The sequence below is a fragment of the Aureobasidium namibiae genome, assembly GCF_000721765.1.
Source record: "Aureobasidium namibiae CBS 147.97 unplaced genomic scaffold scaffold_2, whole genome shotgun sequence".
Taxonomy (NCBI): Eukaryota; Fungi; Ascomycota; class Dothideomycetes; order Dothideales; family Saccotheciaceae; genus Aureobasidium; species Aureobasidium namibiae.
This window is the reverse complement of record NW_013581207.1, coordinates 263,455-282,518: the sequence shown is the minus strand read 5'-3', so window position 1 is coordinate 282,518 and position 19,064 is coordinate 263,455. Positions and strand designations below refer to the sequence as shown.

The 19,064-nt window shown below is 50.5% G+C and overlaps 5 protein-coding genes across 5 annotated transcripts; 1 reads left to right on the top strand and 4 right to left on the bottom strand.

Moving 5' to 3' along the window:
- Positions 1-1,444: 1,444 nt before the first annotated feature.
- Positions 1,445-2,456, bottom strand: M436DRAFT_39016 (phytanoyl-CoA dioxygenase family protein; the record flags this gene model as incomplete). Its single annotated transcript, XM_013575463.1, has 2 exons — positions 1,445-2,121; positions 2,177-2,456. 2 exons carry the CDS (start codon positions 2,454-2,456, stop codon positions 1,445-1,447), a joined length of 957 nt encoding a protein of 318 aa, XP_013430917.1.
- Positions 2,457-2,771: 315 nt separating this feature from the next.
- M436DRAFT_38269 (uncharacterized protein) lies at positions 2,772-4,607 on the top strand (the record flags this gene model as incomplete). The annotated part of the gene is made up of 1 exon (XM_013575327.1): positions 2,772-4,607. The coding sequence occupies one exon, from the start codon at positions 2,772-2,774 to the stop codon at positions 4,605-4,607; it is 1,836 nt and encodes a 611-aa protein (XP_013430781.1).
- A 2,067-nt stretch (positions 4,608-6,674) lies between these two features.
- On the bottom strand, positions 6,675-10,970 carry M436DRAFT_78207 (beta-lactamase/transpeptidase-like protein; the record flags this gene model as incomplete). Its single annotated transcript, XM_013575840.1, has 4 exons — positions 6,675-6,917; positions 6,973-8,310; positions 8,367-8,473; positions 10,787-10,970. The coding sequence occupies 4 exons, from the start codon at positions 10,968-10,970 to the stop codon at positions 6,675-6,677; spliced, it is 1,872 nt and encodes a 623-aa protein (XP_013431294.1).
- A 759-nt stretch (positions 10,971-11,729) lies between these two features.
- Positions 11,730-12,029, bottom strand: M436DRAFT_78206 (uncharacterized protein; the record flags this gene model as incomplete). Its single annotated transcript, XM_013575839.1, has 1 exon — positions 11,730-12,029. One exon carries the CDS (start codon positions 12,027-12,029, stop codon positions 11,730-11,732), a length of 300 nt encoding a protein of 99 aa, XP_013431293.1.
- A 2,148-nt stretch (positions 12,030-14,177) lies between these two features.
- M436DRAFT_78205 (uncharacterized protein) lies at positions 14,178-17,922 on the bottom strand (the record flags this gene model as incomplete). The annotated part of the gene is made up of 4 exons (XM_013575838.1): positions 14,178-14,356; positions 16,840-17,070; positions 17,121-17,230; positions 17,846-17,922. The coding sequence occupies 4 exons, from the start codon at positions 17,920-17,922 to the stop codon at positions 14,178-14,180; spliced, it is 597 nt and encodes a 198-aa protein (XP_013431292.1).
- Positions 17,923-19,064: the final 1,142 nt, after the last annotated feature.

Genomic DNA, 19,064 nt, shown 5'->3' with positions numbered 1-19,064 from the left:
AGATCAGAAGAGTTGAGACCGATACTGACGAATTCCACGAAGCCACAGCCAGGAAGCTCGAGCAACAGCAAAAGAAGTGGTCGAAAGAAGAATTCGAATTTAGAGTACTGAAACTAGAGACCGAAGAAGAAAAGCAGGCACACCGCGCGAGAGCAGAGCTCGAAAAGCAGCGAGCGGCGGAACGAAAGAGACTCGCAGAACAGAAACGATTTGATCTCAAGAAACGTTTCCAGGAACGCGAGAAACGACTCCAAGAAAAGAAACGCCTCGAAGCCAAGAAGAAACTCGAAAAGAAGCTGCAAGTCGAAGCTAAAAAACTGCTGGAGGCAAAGCAAGAACTGGAGCAAAACAAGAAAAAGCTGGAAGAAAAGCAGATCCAGGCTTTTGACAAGAAACTCCAGCTCGAAGCGCAGAAATGGCTAGAAGCAAAAGCCAAGCTTGAAGCGAACAGGACACTGCTCGAGGAGGAGAAGCAATCGGAAAAGGAGAGGTTGAAACTGGAAAGGGAGACTAAGAGATTGGAAGAAGAACAAAAGCTGCTGGCTATCATGGAGCTTGCAACTCAGGTGCGCAGACATGACGATGAGGCACTGGATGAGGTAGAGAGCCTTGGGGAGGAAGAGAGGAGGTTGGTGGCTAAGGAACGGGCCAGGTTGATAGCACAGGAGAAGGAAGAGAGGGAGAAGAGGAGGGAAGAAGAGGAGGCAGTGGCGGAGGGAGAGTGGAAAAGGTTGCACGAGGAGATGAGGGAGATGCTGGGGAAGAAGTAGAAGCAGCTGTGTATATATGTAACAATATCTTGTAACAACAGAGTGTTTTCAATGTCCTTCGTTCGGGTCGCCAACTACATGTAGGCAACCACCATTGAATACTGCGTGGTGGAAAACCAAACGATACCCGGAACCGCGCAAGGTCTTCGGCAACTCTGAACCGCTGATCAACATGACACTTTGACGTTTTTCCGTGTCTGTCTCACCGCACGTTTCTCATTTGGTCCTCGATGTCCAATCGTTGGATTGGACCATCAAACCAATTGGTCCTCCCGCGGGATGGCCAAGTACAGAATGTCTGTAATTTGCGATCATATCCATGCAGCGTTTCCCATCGACGATTTCTGAGTTGATCGGACAAAGGGGAACGATTGTTTGATATTACGCGTGTAGTAGTGGGTTTTCGACCTTTTTGGAGGTTTCTTTGAGTGATGGTATACTTTCGACAAGCAAAGAAGATTTGAGAAGCAGAGAGAAAAAGTGTCATTGAACGTCAGAAACAGAGGACAAAAAGCTCGTCGTGGAACAAGAAAAGAAAATGCATAGACATGGAAAAGCATGTCAGTGTCTCCAAAAGAAAACTTGAAAGCACTCCTTTCCGATACCCTCCCCTGTCCAGAAACCAATGATGATCGAGCACGCTCTGTCTGTCCAAAGCATGCTCTACTTCAATGCTATGACTGATAGAGCTTTGAGAAACCCTCTTCAGGGGGCTGCAACCAATTCCTGCCGTCGTACTCGTTGCCGCCCTCGATGCAATGGAATGTATATATCATTCTGCCCTTCATACTCGTATTCTTCTCGCTCTTGTGCAAAAGGTTTCCGTGTATGAGGACCAAGGTGCCGGCTTTGACTTCACCGAGCTCGTAGACTTCTTTCTTCACGGTAGTGTCCTCGGTGAGATCAGCAGGCCATTGCGAGCCAGCGTTTTCAGCAAAAGTAGTGCCGGTAGCATCTGCATCTTCGCCATCTTGCTCTTCAGCATGTTGACGCACAAATCTCGAGCGAATGGGCGCGCGACGATGACTCCCCGCCGCAAAACTCAAGCAACCATTTTCTGCCGTTGCGTCCTCTAATGCGTACCAGAAGCCTACTGCTGAAGGTGGATCGGTGTATAAGAATGTGCTGTCTTGGTGTGGAGGGACGCGACCACCGATTTCCGGTTGCTTGCAGATGATCATTGATTGCAAAATTCGGGGGTCTGTGTAGCCGAGGGATCTTGCGATTGCGGCGTTGGAGGAGGAGAGGGAGGCTGAGCGGTAGAGGGGGGAGAGACCGTGGAGGTAATGGCCGATTTTGTTGATGGCTTTTGATTTCGGCTTGGTCAGGTGGCCGTTTGTGTCGAAGGCGTCTGTGGCGGGTAAGTCAGAGTGTGCAGGTGAATGTAGGAGAGTGAGTAGACATACCCTCTTCAAAGAAGAAGCGGACCTTGTCGCCCGAGTCGAGGAAGTAGCTGTCGCCGACATGATGGCTCTTCTCGCCAGTGCTGAACTTGGTCATTGGATGGTCGTCGAGTGAGAAGTCATCGAGCATGGTGTGGGCTTCTTGAAGCAGCGCTTTTGTCGTGTCGGGACTCAGGGCATCGGGGATGAGCAGGTAGCCATTTGTGTTCCAGAAGTCGAGCTGTTGGGGAGTGAGGCCGCTGCTCAGGTCGGCGGCCGGTGGCGGCGAGACGCGCGCGGGCATTGTGTGTGTGGGTGTCGAGCTCTGGAGAGAGCTGTGCTGAGGTAGAGAGGAAGTAGATGGCATAGGCGCAAGAGCAAGGGGCAGCAAGGTCAAAAGTGTGTGAAGATGCAGATGAAGATGCAAAGGTCAATGGTTGCGTGATTAACGACGATTGGCTGCGCCGCCTATCGCACCCCCCGATAAGCCACCCCCGCCCCGCTTATCCGGAGTCCCCATTTATTCTTCTTCTCTTCTGTTTATTCTTCATTATCCCTCCCAAAAGCTTCCAGACGTCGCACCGTTCGGGTATCGGCTTCGTCCCAGCACAATGCGCCCATGATTCTCGGCTCGCTCTCCCTGTTCTTCCTGTTCGTCGCTCGCGCTGTCGCTAATCATGTCGGCTCTGACTACCATCCCCTGACCTACAACCTCGATACTGGAGAGTCCAGATTTAACGCAAAAGCCTGGGAGACACGATATGGCTCATACCCTTTCCACTCGTACCGCTCCTCAAACCTCACTTCTCCTGCCGTGAGAAAGGCCACAGATTCACTGCAATGCTACGACGACAATCTAATCTTCATTTCCCCTCGAGGCAAGAAAGTCGCAAACCCTGCCGTCACTATACTGGACAATCATGGTCGACTTATCTGGTCCAAGCATGTCCAAGGCCAGCCATACAACTTCAAAGTCCAAGAGTACAAGGGAGAAAATGTCTTGACATACTGGGTTGGCGATGATGCTGTTGGCGGTCACGGCGAAGGCTACTTCTACCTTCTCAACAACAAGTACGACGAGATTGCTCGTATCAGAGGTGTCAATGACCTTCGAGCTGATCTCCACGAATTGACCATCACTCCCGAGGGCACTGCTATCGTCACATTCTACCAGATCTATCCTCTGAATCAACCAGGTATATTCAGGATCAAAGACACCGTCTACATCTGGGACTGTCTGTTCCAAGAATTCGACATTGCTACCCAAAAACTGGTCTTTGAGTGGAGAGCTTCTGACCACCATGCTCTGAACGAGTCGTATGCCCTCATCGGTACAGACGGCTATACCATGGAACACCCCTTTGACTGGTACCACATCAACAGCGTCCAAAAAGATGACCTGGGCAACTATCTCGTCTCCGCCCGCTTCACCTCCTCGATCACCTACATCAATGGCCGCACTGGCGCAATCATCTGGATTCTAGGTGGCAAGCGCAACTCCTTTACCGATCTCAGCAATGGCCAAGCAACAAATATGCAATATCAACACCTCGCGCGCTTTGCACCTCTGACCGCTTTTCCTTCTCTCATGACAAAGGAAATCGCTGAGCACGGCAAGCAGACTCACAAAGATGGTACCACAAAGCAATTACTCACTCTGTTCGACAACGGTATCCCACCACGTCCTGCCCGAGGTCTGATTCTCGAATTAACATATCCCACTCCTGGAAGCGTCAACACCATTGCCCCCCTGACTGCCACACTCATTCAAGCTTACGAACACCCTTTACACATGGACTCCGTATCCCAAGGCTCTTTGCAGATCGTAAACTCAAACCTCACTGCTCACTCTGACCCTCATATTCTGCTGGGCTTTGGCTGGCAAGGCACTTGGACTGAGTACTTTGCTAATGGCACTTTACTCTGCGACTCACGTATCGTAGTCGAAGCAGCTATGCAGAGTCCAGGCAGAGGAGATGTGCAGAGTTACTCAGTGCTTAAATTTCCTTGGCAAGGCACGCCGTCTCATCCTCCGGAAGCGGTGCCGAGTAAGGATGAGAAAAGTGTCTTTGTGAGTTGGAACGGGGCGACTGGTGTCTTTGCTTGGAGGCTGTCGTTTATGGTTGAAGATCGGTGGCAAATCCACAGAAAGGAGCTGAAACAGGGCTTCGAGACCGAGATCGATCTTCCTCATGATTTTGGCAAGGAGCTGAGATATGTAGTTGTGGAAGCGCTGGATGAGAATGGAAAAGCGCTTGGCAAGACGCAAGTTGTGGATTTGTGGAAACAAGGGCTGAGGAGTAGGATCACGCAGATGGCGCCTTTGGATCATGGATGGGTTGTGCTTGGATTGGTGTTCAGTGTTGCTATTCTGCTGTTCGTTGCTGATCGTGTGGTCAAGAGTAGGAGAAGTGGGAGCGGGTTGGTTGCTTATCAGAAGTTGAGAAGGCATTGATGGCTTGTGTGCATGTGTGTGTACGTATATATATATATGTTGATACCTTGTTGATATGGATGTTTTCATCTGCTTCCAGCGTCATTGCCAGAGCAATCTGGCCGTGAGTATCGTAGCATGGTATATCAAGAACCCGCGACATAGCATAGCAGAATGTCAACCTGAATCACACCGACGACAAGATCGTTCGGCATGCAAAGCTTGAGACAAAGTAATGCTGCGATGTTTTCATTCGAATTTTCTCCGAGCATGACTCTAGCATGGATACAATGGAGATCAGGTCAGTAGGCATGAGAGTGATTCCTGTTTCCCGATTCAGCTGTCGACCACACCACTCAATTCGTGCGACCATAGTGAAGCATAGGAGAAGGAACAAGATAGAGGATAGGATCACTGACCTGCTTGGCTTCTCTGCTCTGATAACCTGCTCAGTAGGTATGCTATCGGTTGACTACAAGCATTGATATACCGCCGAGACGCTCACGGCGCCGGTATCTGCCACAAGCGGTGACAAGGGCCTCGTACGCAGATCTTGATCAGGGTTAGCGTCGCGTACAATTGCGTTCGGATGAGAAAGTCGAGGGCTGAAGAGTCGAGTTCTGTATCAGATCGTGTTACAAGAATTCATGTGTGTTTGATTGAGAGATTTTGTAAAGGGTTCAAGAGGAATTTGATTGATGAATTCGTAATCTCCTCTTTTGTGCTTCAGTCTCGTGTGTTGGTTTTTTTTAAGCAACGTTTTCGATCATTACAAGTGTGCAGAGATATTAACAAACGTCACGAACACGAATTCCCTGATGACAAAATGTCTACACTTTGCTATTCTCAACAAAGCTACGTAATAATGAGACACCGACGGTCACCAGGACCTGGCAAAGCCGAAGCTCATCCTTACTGAGTCTGTTGTCATCCTCGCTCTTGCTCTCACTTTCTTCTCCATAATGGCCGTTTTTCTCGTCGAGAACATTGAGCCCATGGTGGAACATCACGGAGTATAAGATGGCGTCGTTGGACTTAGACTCGTGTCTCAATTCGGAAAGCTGCCGAGCACATCACCGCAGTCAATGAAGCATGGGATGACCAGATGGAATTGACCTGGATTGAATGTGCGCATGTAACATGATAGACTCATCGTATGATTTTGTCAAGTACAATAAAGAAGCAATCAGGTTCACAATGCCAAGCAGTATATCAGTCTCTCCAGCGACTCCGAGATGTACTATCCTGCTGGTACGATAACTCAGGGTGACTCCAGTAGAGAGCCACGCAGAAGGACCAGAAGAACGAGAGAAGCTTCAAAGACCTGTTGGCCTGCCGTACATGTCTTGTCCCTACATACCGCCTTCACTCGATATCCAAAGGATCCATGAGCAGAACCAACACTCAACAACATGCTTGAGACATGACTTTAATTGTGAATATGAGAAACATGGAAGCTGCGAGAAGAGACGAGAGTAGGGTCGTCTGACCAACTTCTGCGACACCATCTCACGTCGCCATCACTACTCACGCCAGCGATCTCAATGTCGTCTTCGTCAGACTTGACCTGCTTGAGACTCAGCAGAGACGCTGTGAGCAGGAACTTCGTCGTCTGGAGGAGCAGATTGGCCCACAGATCAAGGAGGAAGACCACGACGATACTCAGACCTGAGCAGTGGCTTTACTCATGATCAACTCTGCGTAGGTACTATGGACTGGCTTGTTCTTCGTGCGCTGACGCAGTTGACAGTGAGACCCGCTGTCACGATCATTTTGCAAGATAGGAGCATAGGGATGGAGGAGAGTATCTCCACAGGCGCAGGTCAAAATTGAGAAAGGGGGCCCCACTGATCAATGCCACATATCTTTTCTCTACGCAAAGAAGCACAGCCCAGAGCGTCACAACATCGGAAGTCATGCATATCGTCTCTGGAAAATTGCGCTGCTTAGCATACCCTCGAATTGAAACCAAGGATGGTGACAGACTGACAGATTCAAGGATGGTGACAGAGTTCAGCGATCTCCCTACCCCTAAAGTTCCACGTTGTCTGCCATAATACTCTCTCATCGTGATTACCTGTCTCATAACTACTTCTCGAACCATATCATCCCTTCTCTCCATTTGCCCTCATCTTTTGACAAGAACATCTCTGGCTCAAGTTCGATGCCCAATTTCGTCACTTCGCCATTGAGATCCCGTTCGAAGACAGCTTTAGCTCTGTACAATGAGTCGAGGAAAACTCCTTGACGACAAATATCCTTGGAGCTTCCTGGTTTCGTCGTGTCGTCTTGGGCACAATCGTCGCCGACGTCACCTTGACCATGGACCCACTGTGTATCATAGTCAGCGCGTAAAACTTGTGACCAAGGTGTAGATGACACTTACAAAACATTCAGCTGCGAATAGAGTGTCGCTCTCGTGCTTGAGGGTAATCTCATATGGCCATGTCCTGTTCGAAGGTTGGATGTGTAGCGAGATCTCGGCCGGGGCGGACAAAATTGGATCTTGAGCGTTGGGAGTGCGTGTTCTGTAAGAAGTGGGTTGATCGCCGACTAGAGACACATTGAACACTCCATAGGCGGGATGACGATACAGACCGACATACTCCCTTAGATGCCCAGGAAGAGGCAACTTCGAACCAGCCGAGACGCGCTCGCTCTTGACTTTCTTGGAACCTTGCTGATAGAACTTTGGGCTAGTAACGACGGTCTCGTGCAATGAGTCTAGATGAATTGCATCATGTGGCGGAAGTACGACGCCCAGCTTCTTCAAAATTTGCAGAAAAATCAATGCGCCGACCTGATTACTGCTACCCATTGTATTTGCCATGGTGACGACCCCAACTCCCAGATCAGGTAAGAGGTAGACGTTTGCGCCAAAGCCAGTTACGGCTCCTGAATGTGTGATGAGGGTGTGTGAGCCTATCATAGTATTGATCCAGCCAAGTGCGTAGAGAGGTGGTATAGGTTGAACAGGGGCTCCAGGGACAATCTCGTTTATGATTGTTCGCGCTCTGGTCATGTCTCGGTATATGGCGTCGCTTATCGGAGAAGAATCGTTGCTGCCAGCTTTCAGCAATGCCTGTATCCATGAAGCATAGTCATTGACCGAAGATATGGCGGCGCCAGCTCCCGCTGCGGCTGCGAGATCAGGGTAGGGCTCTGGAATGTAGTGGTCCTCGTTCCAAAAGTAACCCCTGGACAGCTTAGGCCTCCCGAAAGGGTCTCTGGAGGCTTTGGCTTCCTCCAGAGAGGCGGTGGTTGATATCATCCCGATTGGCTCCCAGATAAGCTTCCGCAACATGTCACCAAACCGGAGATTGCCTAGCATAGCGAGCCCTTGTCCGACCGTTGCATACATGAGGTTACAATATTGCCATTTGGTCCTAGGTTGCGCGGTCAAGGGGAGATTTCTCATGGAGAGAATAACATCGACCGCATCGGCATGGTCCCAGCCGTACGCAAGATCATGCCTAGGCAAGCCCGATCGATGAGAGAGAGCGTCCTCGAGTGTTATGTGAGAAGTGTAATACTCGTCCTCGAGAGCATAATACCACGGCAAGAGCGAAGCAAGTGGGCTCGACCAGCTGATATCAGGAAAATCAATCTCATCGTGCACTATGAGCGCTGCGGCCGCCGCTGTGAATGCCTTGGTCGTGCTGCCTGTGAACCATAACGTGTCTGGTGTAGCCTCGACGTCGGGTAGTTTTGCAAAGCCGTAGCCCTGATCATTTCAGTCATGAAGTATTCAGAAAAGCCACAATGGACGTTGAGTCTCACCTTCGACTCGTAGGTGTCTCTACGGACCACAGCTAGACTGAGTCCAGGTACATGCAGGACGTCCAACAGCTGCTGGACAAATGCATCAAATCCAGCATCAAACACGACTGCGCCAGACTCAGCGGAGCCGCAAACGCAGCACAACGCAAGAAGCAATATCGCAAAAAGGTACCTAAACATTGATGTCAAGCACTAGTTTATCACGAGTAAAGTCGAAGTTTGAGGTGGACGGAATCACCGGGGCGGGGTCGTTGACGCGTGAAGGATCAAGAAGGATTCGTGTCACGTTGTTTGGCGACTCAGAATACAATACATACTCCGTGATGAGAGAGACGTCAATATTTGAATATGTTATGCTAAGATACACATGTCGAGTTTGGAAGGATGGATAAATCTATCTGTTGCCACCACCAAAGAGGATCGACATCCAGGACGCATCGATGCCCGTGACACATCTGCTTTTACCGACCTCCCTAACAGTTACATACATATCAAACAAGTTTTCTCACTCTGCTGATACACCTCAGTGTTACGGTCAAACTTTTGAACGACGCACACGTGGTCGTCTTTCGAGAAGGGAGCTGGGTCGTTTCCTCAGTAAAATAGCGGAAGTATTTCTAGAAAGAAAATCTATGCATGGTAAATCGCATAGCTTCGTAGGCAAGTAGTCTCCAGAGAATCTCAGGAGACAATCTTGGAGTGGGTAGATCGTTATTGGAGCTTCCAGACACATGACCTCTTCGTGATGTCCGGAAGATTGATCTACATATCGAGACGCGACTGCTTCTAAGATAGATTTCGATGTGTACTACAGATACTACGATTATAACGTGAAGTTCTGATGGATTGATGAGCTGCTGTCAAAGAGCTCTACCTTCCACACTACATAGCTCACAGAATGGAGGTTTTGTAAGATTGCGAGCCCAGTATGAATAATTGTTGTGTGAGGTATCACTATCCTTGCCGTCGGAGGTGAGCAAGCAGCTATATTTGCCTTCAATATGATATGTTGAGTTGACTGTAGCAGTGACCATTTTCTTCGGAGGAAGATGTAATCCTTTCGAATTTGGTTGTGTGAGGGAGCTTTACTGTCTTGAAGCAATGTTCCGGAAAGCAACGGTCGAGGGCGTTTCAGTAGACAAGCCATATCGGAATTTTGATATGAAGCGTATACGCAGGGTCGGCACGCGAGACGCAGCCTTCAGAATCTCTGTGGCTAGAGTCCTCTCGGCAAAGATGAACCTTGTACTGAGTGCTCAGTGAGATATGGGGCTCATACTGTCCGGCATGGCGGTGAAGACATGATGAAGATGCGGCTGGTCTCCTGTGCGGGCGGAGTGTGCGCGTAGGACATTCTGGAAGAAGTGGAAGTCTTGAAATCTTTTTTCCCACGCCACTCGTCGCTCAATCATCTCTTAGAGCTTCTCGAGAGAGAGTCGTAGATAGTAGAACGGAAGCTCGGTAACATATATATAAAACTGCGAGATGATTGTCGGACTGAGCAGATCGGGGATCCAGATCGACGGGATAGATCAGTCTGGCCTGTAGAGCCTTTGATATGGTTAGATCCAACGATAGGATGGATGTTGAACTTGCCTCTGGGACCCTCGAGTTGACAATTGGTCAGCAGGAATCGAGGGGAGTTTTTGGGCTAGATGGTTTCCATGTGAACGGTTTCTCGCCAGTTGAGAGTGCAGAATTCAGCACTGTTGAATTGGACGCGCGTAAGACCGCCCAAGATGTGGGGATGACGGTACTGCGCTTTTGTGAAGAGAAACTTTTTACTACTGCTAGCCGGATTGATCTGTTCGAGCTTGTGCAAGGAAGCTAACTAGGTAACGCCTACTTTCGACAGGACCATGAAGCTGTCGACAGGGGTGCAGATTCCCAATCAAGAGTAAGATTCTGCGCCCAAGGTAAGCGAGACTCCCGACGTGAGAGAACCGAAGATGTACACGTAGTGTCTGGACATAATCCTGAGTAGCTTAGCGCCAGTGCGGTAACGCTCGTGGAGATAGTACTGAGTAGCCATGTCCGTTTCAACCAGGGCCCTAGCTGAGGGGTATCGGGTCCAGTGGCGCTCTCAACCTCGCTCTGAGACTCATCTCCCGCTAGAGCAGAAACAGGTCAGCAAGGAAATCTCATGGCGTGGAGCGAAGCGGAAGAGTGGTGTACCGAACAAGCTTGGTGTTCTTCCCTTTTGGTTTCTGAATGGATTTGAGGCTCTAGAGGGGTGAAGGTTGGCAGGCGATGAAGCGCCAGAAGGAACGGGAGAAGAACCTCCAGACTTCAGCCTGAACTTTCTGAACTTTTCAACCAGTCTGGAGACTACAGTTCTGGCTTGTAGCTCGGTTTCACCGAGCCTGGTGGCGGGCAGAGACTAGACAGACTGCGCATGGTTTGTGAGCAAGAGTGTATACAACGAAGCGTGTTTGTGCTTTCCTTATCGATCTCATCAAGAGCATCGAAGACTGTTCTGACGTCCCCTTTATCGCTCTGGTTGAGCGAGGGGGTGATGGCAGGGGTGCGAGGGCGTCTAGTGGAACCGACGGGCTGCTGGTGAACGGTGTTGTGGATGATGGAGGTGGGAGAGGGAACAGCCATGCCGGCGTTGATGGCGGCAGCAAGGTGAACTTATGCTTACAACATCAATCTCGTTGAGTGCATCAACGACCTTTCTCACATCCTCCTTCTCGCTCCGTTTGAGCCAAAGGGCGACAGCAATGGCTCGGCGATGCATGGTGCAACTTTGGATCGTCTAGGCAATATCGGAAGCCCCATCGCGGTATATATAAGAGAACATGAAACGGCAGCGCATCCTATAGAGCTGGCCGTACACCTTTGAGCAAACTGATCTCTTCGGCCAGAAACTCATCTCTTCGAGCTTTTGCATTAATCATCGCTCTATGCCACTTATTTCCAGACGGCGGGAATCCTTCAGGATGTTATCTTCCGCTCCTGGTAGTGATGTTGGTCGAATTAACCATGTGATATATAAGATAGAAGAGTCATGGACCCATCGGCACTCGATTAGAGGCCACTGTTGATGAACTTGTAGATAAGGCTTCGCAGATTCGCTGCCGCATTCTTCACTGTGAGCTCCAAACCAGGATTCACCTCCAGAAACTGGCTCGAAGCGTCGGGCAAAGTCGGCGATAAAGGGACTTTTGCCGTCGTACAGTTCCATGGAGCGAGCCCAGAAGTGGGCTTTGACGGTCATGTGGCTATATACGATGAATCTCTCGAGTCGCAACCGGAACGTTACCCGAGAGTGGAAAGCCTGGTGCAGCGTTGTATCAGAATGCGAAGCATAGGTATATATGTCAGATACGGTGGTCGTATCCTAGGAGCGTATCATTACTCTCACAAAGACAAGACTACAGTGGAGAGGCCTCGGTTGCCGCAGAAATCAATGGGATCGGCGGCGCCAGGGACATTGACTGAGGGGCCGGGCAGGCGGACATTGGTATGAGCGACAGGTGGATGAACATTGCCAACGCCGGTGGGAGAGTTGACAGGAGCATCGCTGGGGATGCCGACGCCAGGAGCCACAGTAGCCTGGGTGCTGATCCCGAGACGGAGGCGCCTACTGGTATTCATAGCCCAGGCACGGTTGGTAGGTCTGATGACGAGTACGGGTTGACACCGTATATATTGGCGCATTGAGATGGAGGAGGCATACCATTGGCCACCCCGGTGTTGTATGGTTGACGTTGATGCACGGGAGGAGCAAACATGCTGCCGTACAGACCGTCGCTTGACTGGGCATGGCAGTCACACTCTACAAGTTAGACGGAAGTATGAGCGGTGAAGTCTGTAGGTTTGGCGAGCGTGCAGCGTAAGGGTTGCCGGGCACTGGCTTGTATGACGTGTTCATCGTGGACATGCATCTCACATTCGAATGCTCTGCTGTATTCAACCGGTATAGCATTTCTCCTGTGCAGTCAAGCTTGCGGCGTCTCTTTGGAACCTGTTTCAGTCTTGACAGTTGTGTTCATTCCAGCTGTACTGAATCATGCTACGATTGCAATTTTAGCTTGGCCCTTGTGCCTTCTGAAGCCTTGCAGCTCCAAGCATGGTGTAGTCCCATCGAGCAGCGGTGAATGGTTGTGATGATCAGACCAGGGACGCGCTAGAGAGTCTGACTCGAAGTTGAGCACTGCTCTGATCAGTCTAGTATTGAGATCCTGCGCTGGGATGTCACGAAGCGTGTGTTCCTCACATCAGCGCTCGCCGGTCCCTGAAGCAAGAACGCTGAAGATGAAGTCGTGGTTTCCGCAAAACAACAACTCAGCTGAGACGCCTGACTCTCTCTCTTCGGCAGACCTCCAAAGATTGCTCACTGGTTTGGAAGGCAGTCCCTCTCGACGTCACACTCTCGAGATCTATTCTCAGTCTTGAGCTTCTTGTCTCTCTTCCGCTTTCGGCTACCCAGATTGTGTTTCTTCTTGTGTAACGCACATCATTCAGTGGCCTTGCCGTAGTCACAGCGGCGGCAGTCTCGTGGTCCACTCATGATAGAAGGCCTGGGAGCAAGTAGGTACGCTGACCCTTGAGAGCTTAAGACCGCCCGACTTTGGCATACCAAGGAGTAGGCGAGAAAAACAGCCTCTGACAAGCGTAGCTGACTCTAGCGAGCTTATGAGTAGGCAGGAGGGCCGACTTCGATGCGCGTTAAAGTAGGCAGAGGAAACTGTTCCTGGTGGACAGCGCAAATCCGGAGGCTCACGGCGCTGTAAATGCCTCTGTCGCTACAAGGGTACGGAATCAACCTTCGCAGATGCCGCGATCAAGAGCAAGCGACCCCAGCGTAAACAGGTTGGTATCGGGCAAGATATCGAGTTTCATGCCGCAGGAAAGGCATGGTGTAATCCATAGCATTGCTCCCATACACATCTCGCAGCGGAGGCAGAAGGGATATAGCGCAACAGTCGGGTGAAGACAGAGTTATATAATGAGACACGCATCTCCGGCCATATCCAAATGCGAGAGTAGGAAATCCTAGTTTGTTCGTGAAATATTGCAGCAGTGCCGCGAAGGTTTTTGCTGGTGAGGCAGATCACACCACTCTGCTTCAGATCATCAAACATGGACCAGATCTTGACGTCCATAAATCAATTGGCAAGGTGAACAGTAATGACGGGGGTCGGTCCGTCGACAGCCTGAGACTCATCCATCATGCCGACAGACTTCTTTCTCTTGCTCCAGTCTCAGAAACTCCCTTGTTCTCGAAAACATAGGGAGTGGCTATAAGCAAGGACGACTGCTGGATGACTTCAGCACAAAGAGTAGCGTACAGACGTGTGAACTCATGTGAGCTGTCTCCAGTCCAGAAGTACTCGTCAGAAAGAGAATGCGTGAAATCCTTCTTTTTGAGAAGCACTTGTTCGAAAAGCAATTGTCGGCACCTACATGGTACCCCTGAGCCACAAGCTTCTCATGTAAAGACGAATCGCAGGGTTCACCCTTTCCAACTGCAGGTTCGTCGTGAATGCGGGAATATACTCATCCGGGAAGCTGATGCGACATAGAATCAGATCAAGCTCGAGATCCTCCTCCTCGAATAGCTCCAGTGCATGACCGTCGACGACAAGATGGTAGCCCGGGAGAACATTACAGTAGACGAGTCGCGATGAGGTGGGTTCTTACATAGCTTGGACAGTCGCACTATCTTGCAATTCCTCAAAAACACGAGGCATGGTGAGAGGTGCAGTCTGGAAATTATTGAACCAGCGGGAATAGGCTACGAGCAGCGGTTCGCCGACTTGGGTGCTCACGGAGGGCGACCCGAGATTCGCGGAAGGGTTGACACTAGTCGTAGTCGGTGTCATCCTTGTCGACAGCCACGCTTTTGGCCGAGCCAATAGGGATCTTCTCGACCATCTCGGGCAATCCTGTTCCTTCCGAATACTCCAGTATTTTGTGCTGGATCGAGAAGGTCGTCTTGAGACGAGAGCCCTTGTCCGTGTGCTCTCTGACCTCGGCGGTGACTATCTCGAGGATGAGTATCTCAGTCTCATCACTGGCGGACCAGACAACATCTTGCTCAGAAAGACCCTCAGGAGGCTGCGCGTAGGCGCGGAGTGGACCTTACAAGTCGGGAAACGTCTCCTAGGCAGACCACTGCGAATCCTCGAGCAGTTCTCTTGATCGAATGGAGGCTGCTTCCCGTCATGCGACAGCGGAAGTTTGTCGGAAGAGGCGACTGGTACTAGAGATAGCAGCAGAGCCTACCATCTTCGTGTAGCCAGATATATATATGCCCTTGATCTTGTGGGCGTATATAGTTTAGGTAGAAAAAGAGACTTGAAAAAGTCGGCTTGGATTCCTCCTTTGTATAGATGCTCGATCGCGCGCAATCCGCGTGTGTCTTTGCTCAGTATCAGCATGTTGGTAACGTCGAGGTTGATCAACGGTATGTGGTTGAAGATGCACACCTGTCAGGGCAGCCGCTAGACAAGATTCCAGGCAGAGTGGACGTCTGTGTACCTGGGTCATTGTCTTTCGGTTCCAGGCTCCCTGGTGAGTGTAAGTACCTTGAGTTGTTCATACTCTGGAGTTATTGTTGTCGAGCGTTCATGCGACGTGGGTAAGGATCCTGAAGAGCTGTGATTGGGGAGCTCTGCGTGGCGTCTCGCTTTGGTAGAAAGCATGCTGGAACTCGAACCAGCCGTGCTTGAAACTCTGCGGTGAAGTCTTTCTCAAAACAGATTAGACCAGATCTAGGTTATCGGTGGACCTTGCGTACACACGTCTTTGTTCTTCAAGCATGCTGTCGGCAGCACGTAATTCTGAGCTTTGCGCGGCTGAAATCATATGAAGCGCGTCTCCAACGGGAAGCTCAAACTTGTCACTCCAGAGGAAAGACATGAACATGTGTCCTGCCTGTTCATATAGCTCGGTATACTTTTTGACGTTTCCGACATTGCGAGCTGCACGGTCGACCGACGTAGTCTATACGGACTCCTTAGTTAGAAGAGACCTAAGCTTTTCCTGCATGAGCATTGTGAAGTCATTTTCGTGGGCGGAGACTTCCTTTGCTTTGATATAGACGATGGAGACGCCTGACGGGACCATGGCCTTCAGAAAGCCTTATTGACGCAGCAACGAAATCTTGATGCCGTCGTTTTCAGCACTGCTTTCGGGAGTGGGAGAAGCCCTGCAGGCGATTACAGCTGTTGAGATGTTGTGTGTTCTGAACGCCTCTGCAACAAGAAACTGTAAAGACTTGAGGTGCATCTTTCGCTTCTATAGCCAGATTTCTGTCAACTGCACGCCGCATCTGTATCAACGCAGTGCCATCATGGTAGTTGTGTGGTCCGGTCATACCAGTCGTGCTTCAAACTCTGTTGTGGAGTCGCTCTTGGGATAGATGAGACCAGGTTTGGATTTTCGGTGGACCTTGCACAGGCGACTGTCTCGCTCACGATATAGCATGGTTGCTGACGCGCTAGACTGTGCAGTATATAATGGATAGAGACAAGTGGAGGCGACTTCTCCAGACTGCTCATACACCTTGTGGCTTGAGACAAGGCATGCTTGGCTTGACCTATCTCCTCTCCGAGAGCCTTCATCTTGTCTTGAGCCTCTTTGATTGTGGTGGAAAGCAAGAAATTCTCCAATAGATGCTCGTATATATCTGGTTGAGATCATTGATCTTAGCAGCATGGGAGTCGGCAAGATTCTTGAAAGTGTTGCAACGGTCTTCGCTGTTCTTGAGCTTGGTGAAAACCTCTCATATATATAAGTACAAATAGTATGGCAAAAGCTCGTCTCCTGTCTGGAAGAGTGATGAAGCATGAGCGCAGTCCAGTGGTAATCCTTGATTCGAGACCTCTGGGGTAAATTGGCCAGGTCAGGTAAAGGAGCTCGATCATGTGGATGATGACAGTGGGGCGAGCATGTCGACAAAAGAGACAGACGGTTTGATGTGATTCGAACGAGGAACACTTGTGGTGTCGATGATTATGCCATGTTCGCCCATAAGGGAGATATTGGAGGACCAAGACCAAGACAATGCTTTCTTTCTCGTGAGACACTGTACCCAGGTGTTGTTAAGCAAGTCTTCGTGCCAGGTACAAAATGCCAACACCGAAGCTAGCAGCATGAATGCAGCGCGAAACTCCATAACAACTACTCGAACGGAGCTCTAGGCAGACTCGGCTCGGATGATGGTCTGCTTGCCAGAATAGATTGCGCTTTGGCACTGAAGGCTCTGCTGGCTTCGACAATGGTGAAGCGTCTGTGTTGCTGGAAGCAGGGACGTTGGTGTACGGTCGGAAGGCTGCGAGGTCCAGGCAATCAGTGGCTCGAAGTCCAGCGGACCCATTGGTATGTATGTGGTCTCGTGTATATATCCGTAACAGCGTGAACTTCAATCTTAGGAGTCTCGCTGGTTGCGTTGCTGTGCTTTCCAACAACGGAGGCAAGCACGTTAAGACTGTAGAAGCTGTGGAGGCTCAGCTGAGAATACTGCCTTCCTTCTTGACCTTGGCCTGGCTCACGAGTGTCATGTCGAAACCTGCCGCCATTGGAACATTGATGCCATAGTACTTCTTTACGTGCTTCTCGGCAGCCTTGGGACCATACATCAAATTGATGTGGGGAGGTTCGATGCCTCGCCATCCATTCCTGTTTGTGACTTTGTCGAATTCCTTGCCTGAGCCCATAGGCGGCATTTCGTATGCCCTGTGCGGTGGTAGGTCTAGGTTGCAGTAAATCTTATCATCCCAAGGGATGCTAGCAGCCGCAAACTGCTTCTGCTGCCAGGGGTGCCTGTAGATGCAGCGCTCGCTCGTACACCTTGACTCATGCCTGCAGTCAACCCAGATGCAGGGCAGACCGAGAGCCCTGCATTGAGCACACTAGAGCTCGTGAGTACAAGGCTGGCCCAACTCGCGACAGCGTATACATGTCAGCCAGTTGTTGTTGTCCTCATTGGCGTGCTTGACCGCAATCTCGCCCGGCTTGAAATGTTAACACAATGAGTGCACACGCACCAATCTAGACGAGAAAAAATACGAGACTGCTGTGTTTCCATTGCTCGAAGGTCTTCCGGGTCCGAGACGAGATTTGGGAACTGGCTCGAAGGCGTCTTCGTCTATGGACACTCCAAGGATGGTTCTGATTGGAGAGTATCATCTATCCTATTAGAAAGATGTTCGCTGGTCTGCTACGAGATGACGATATATATAAAACAAGAGCATCAGTCGCAATGGTGATCTCAACGAACTGGGCTTCGACAAATCCCGTACGGGTAGTGTGCAAGATTGCTGCAGAGATGCAGCTCTGACCACTGGTAACTGACGTTGTGCTGGACGTCGTGTGTATATAAATGGATGTATAAGATCAAGAGGCGTCAGTAGTGACACATACAGTCCAAGCTCGTACGACTGAGGGCGCAATGATCACTAGCAGTAACTCAGAAGTGCCGACTATTTCGGTCTCGAGCTCGGCCGTCGCCAAAGATCTCGGCATACTCCTCCGAGTTAGTGGCGTCAATCTCCTCGACCTCCGTATCGGTGTCTGCGAAGACCTTGCGGGAGGTGCGGCCCATGACCTTCTTCGAGGGTGTTGTTACGAACAGTACTAACCCCTTGCGCAACAAAAGTCGAGGCAGCACCAGACTCCTCATCGGCGGGAGTCGAGGCATCGGTAGTTCCGCTGGTGTACGAGGTCACCATCCGCATGCAACATTGGAGGGTGCGCTCGGGTATGGAGCTCTGTGCTTGACAAGATGGGAAGCAAAAGCAGTGCGTGCGGTGACAAATGTGAAAGGTTCCGCGCGAAGTGGTTGGCTTTGAGACTCGCGATTTGAGTACTCTGTTACGAGCCGAGCGAGGGACTGAGCCAGGAGTCATTTCAGCTTCTGAGGAGGGCTAGATGGTGTTGGGAGGTGTGGAACTGTTGGCGAGAGGGGATGGCTTTGTAACCCTAGATCTTAACACGCGGCTGCGAGGGGTCGGACGTGAAGATGGTCCAAGGGTCAACTTGGCAGAGGAAGAGAGTGTGGTGGTTGGAGGTGTGGGATCGTTGTTGGAGGGAGTAGGACCCTTGTCTGTGTGGGTGCCCATAGGATTGATATCCTGTATAGCTGCGGCGTCGAAGTTGAGAGAAGTACGGAGGGTGATCGACATAGTCGTCGTACTCTCTGAAGGTTGACAGAGGTCAGCGCACATGCCAACTTTCGTAGTGTATCACATATATAAATATACACAATGAGTATCTCATGCCCTATGTCCACATCGAACGTCGGCTATGGTGGTACACGACAGGCTGCGGACTCTGCGCGGCAGTTGTGTAGCCCACGGACATGTAAGTTTGAGCCACAGGAAGAGAGTGACTCTGTTGAGCATGCTGGGCCGTCACAGGAGTCTGCGGAGATGGAGATGGATGAGGGTGACTTGGGGAAGCCTTGACGACAGGAGAGGCGATCTGAGGATTATTATTTCCACGAGCCTTACACAAACGAGCTATCACAGATGGCTGTGTATACTGTGAAATCCTGAGCTCCCGTCGGATTTGGTCGGCAGAGATCGGGGCCACCCATAAGATGTTCATCCTCACTCGAGGATGGCGAGTGAGTCTGGGTAGTACGAAGAGACTCCTGTTGGGGTTCAGTCTGGGTTTGTGGTGAGCCAAGATGCTGAGGAGGTCTCGAGTGCAGCCTTGTGGAACCGACCTGGCCTGAGATGGCTG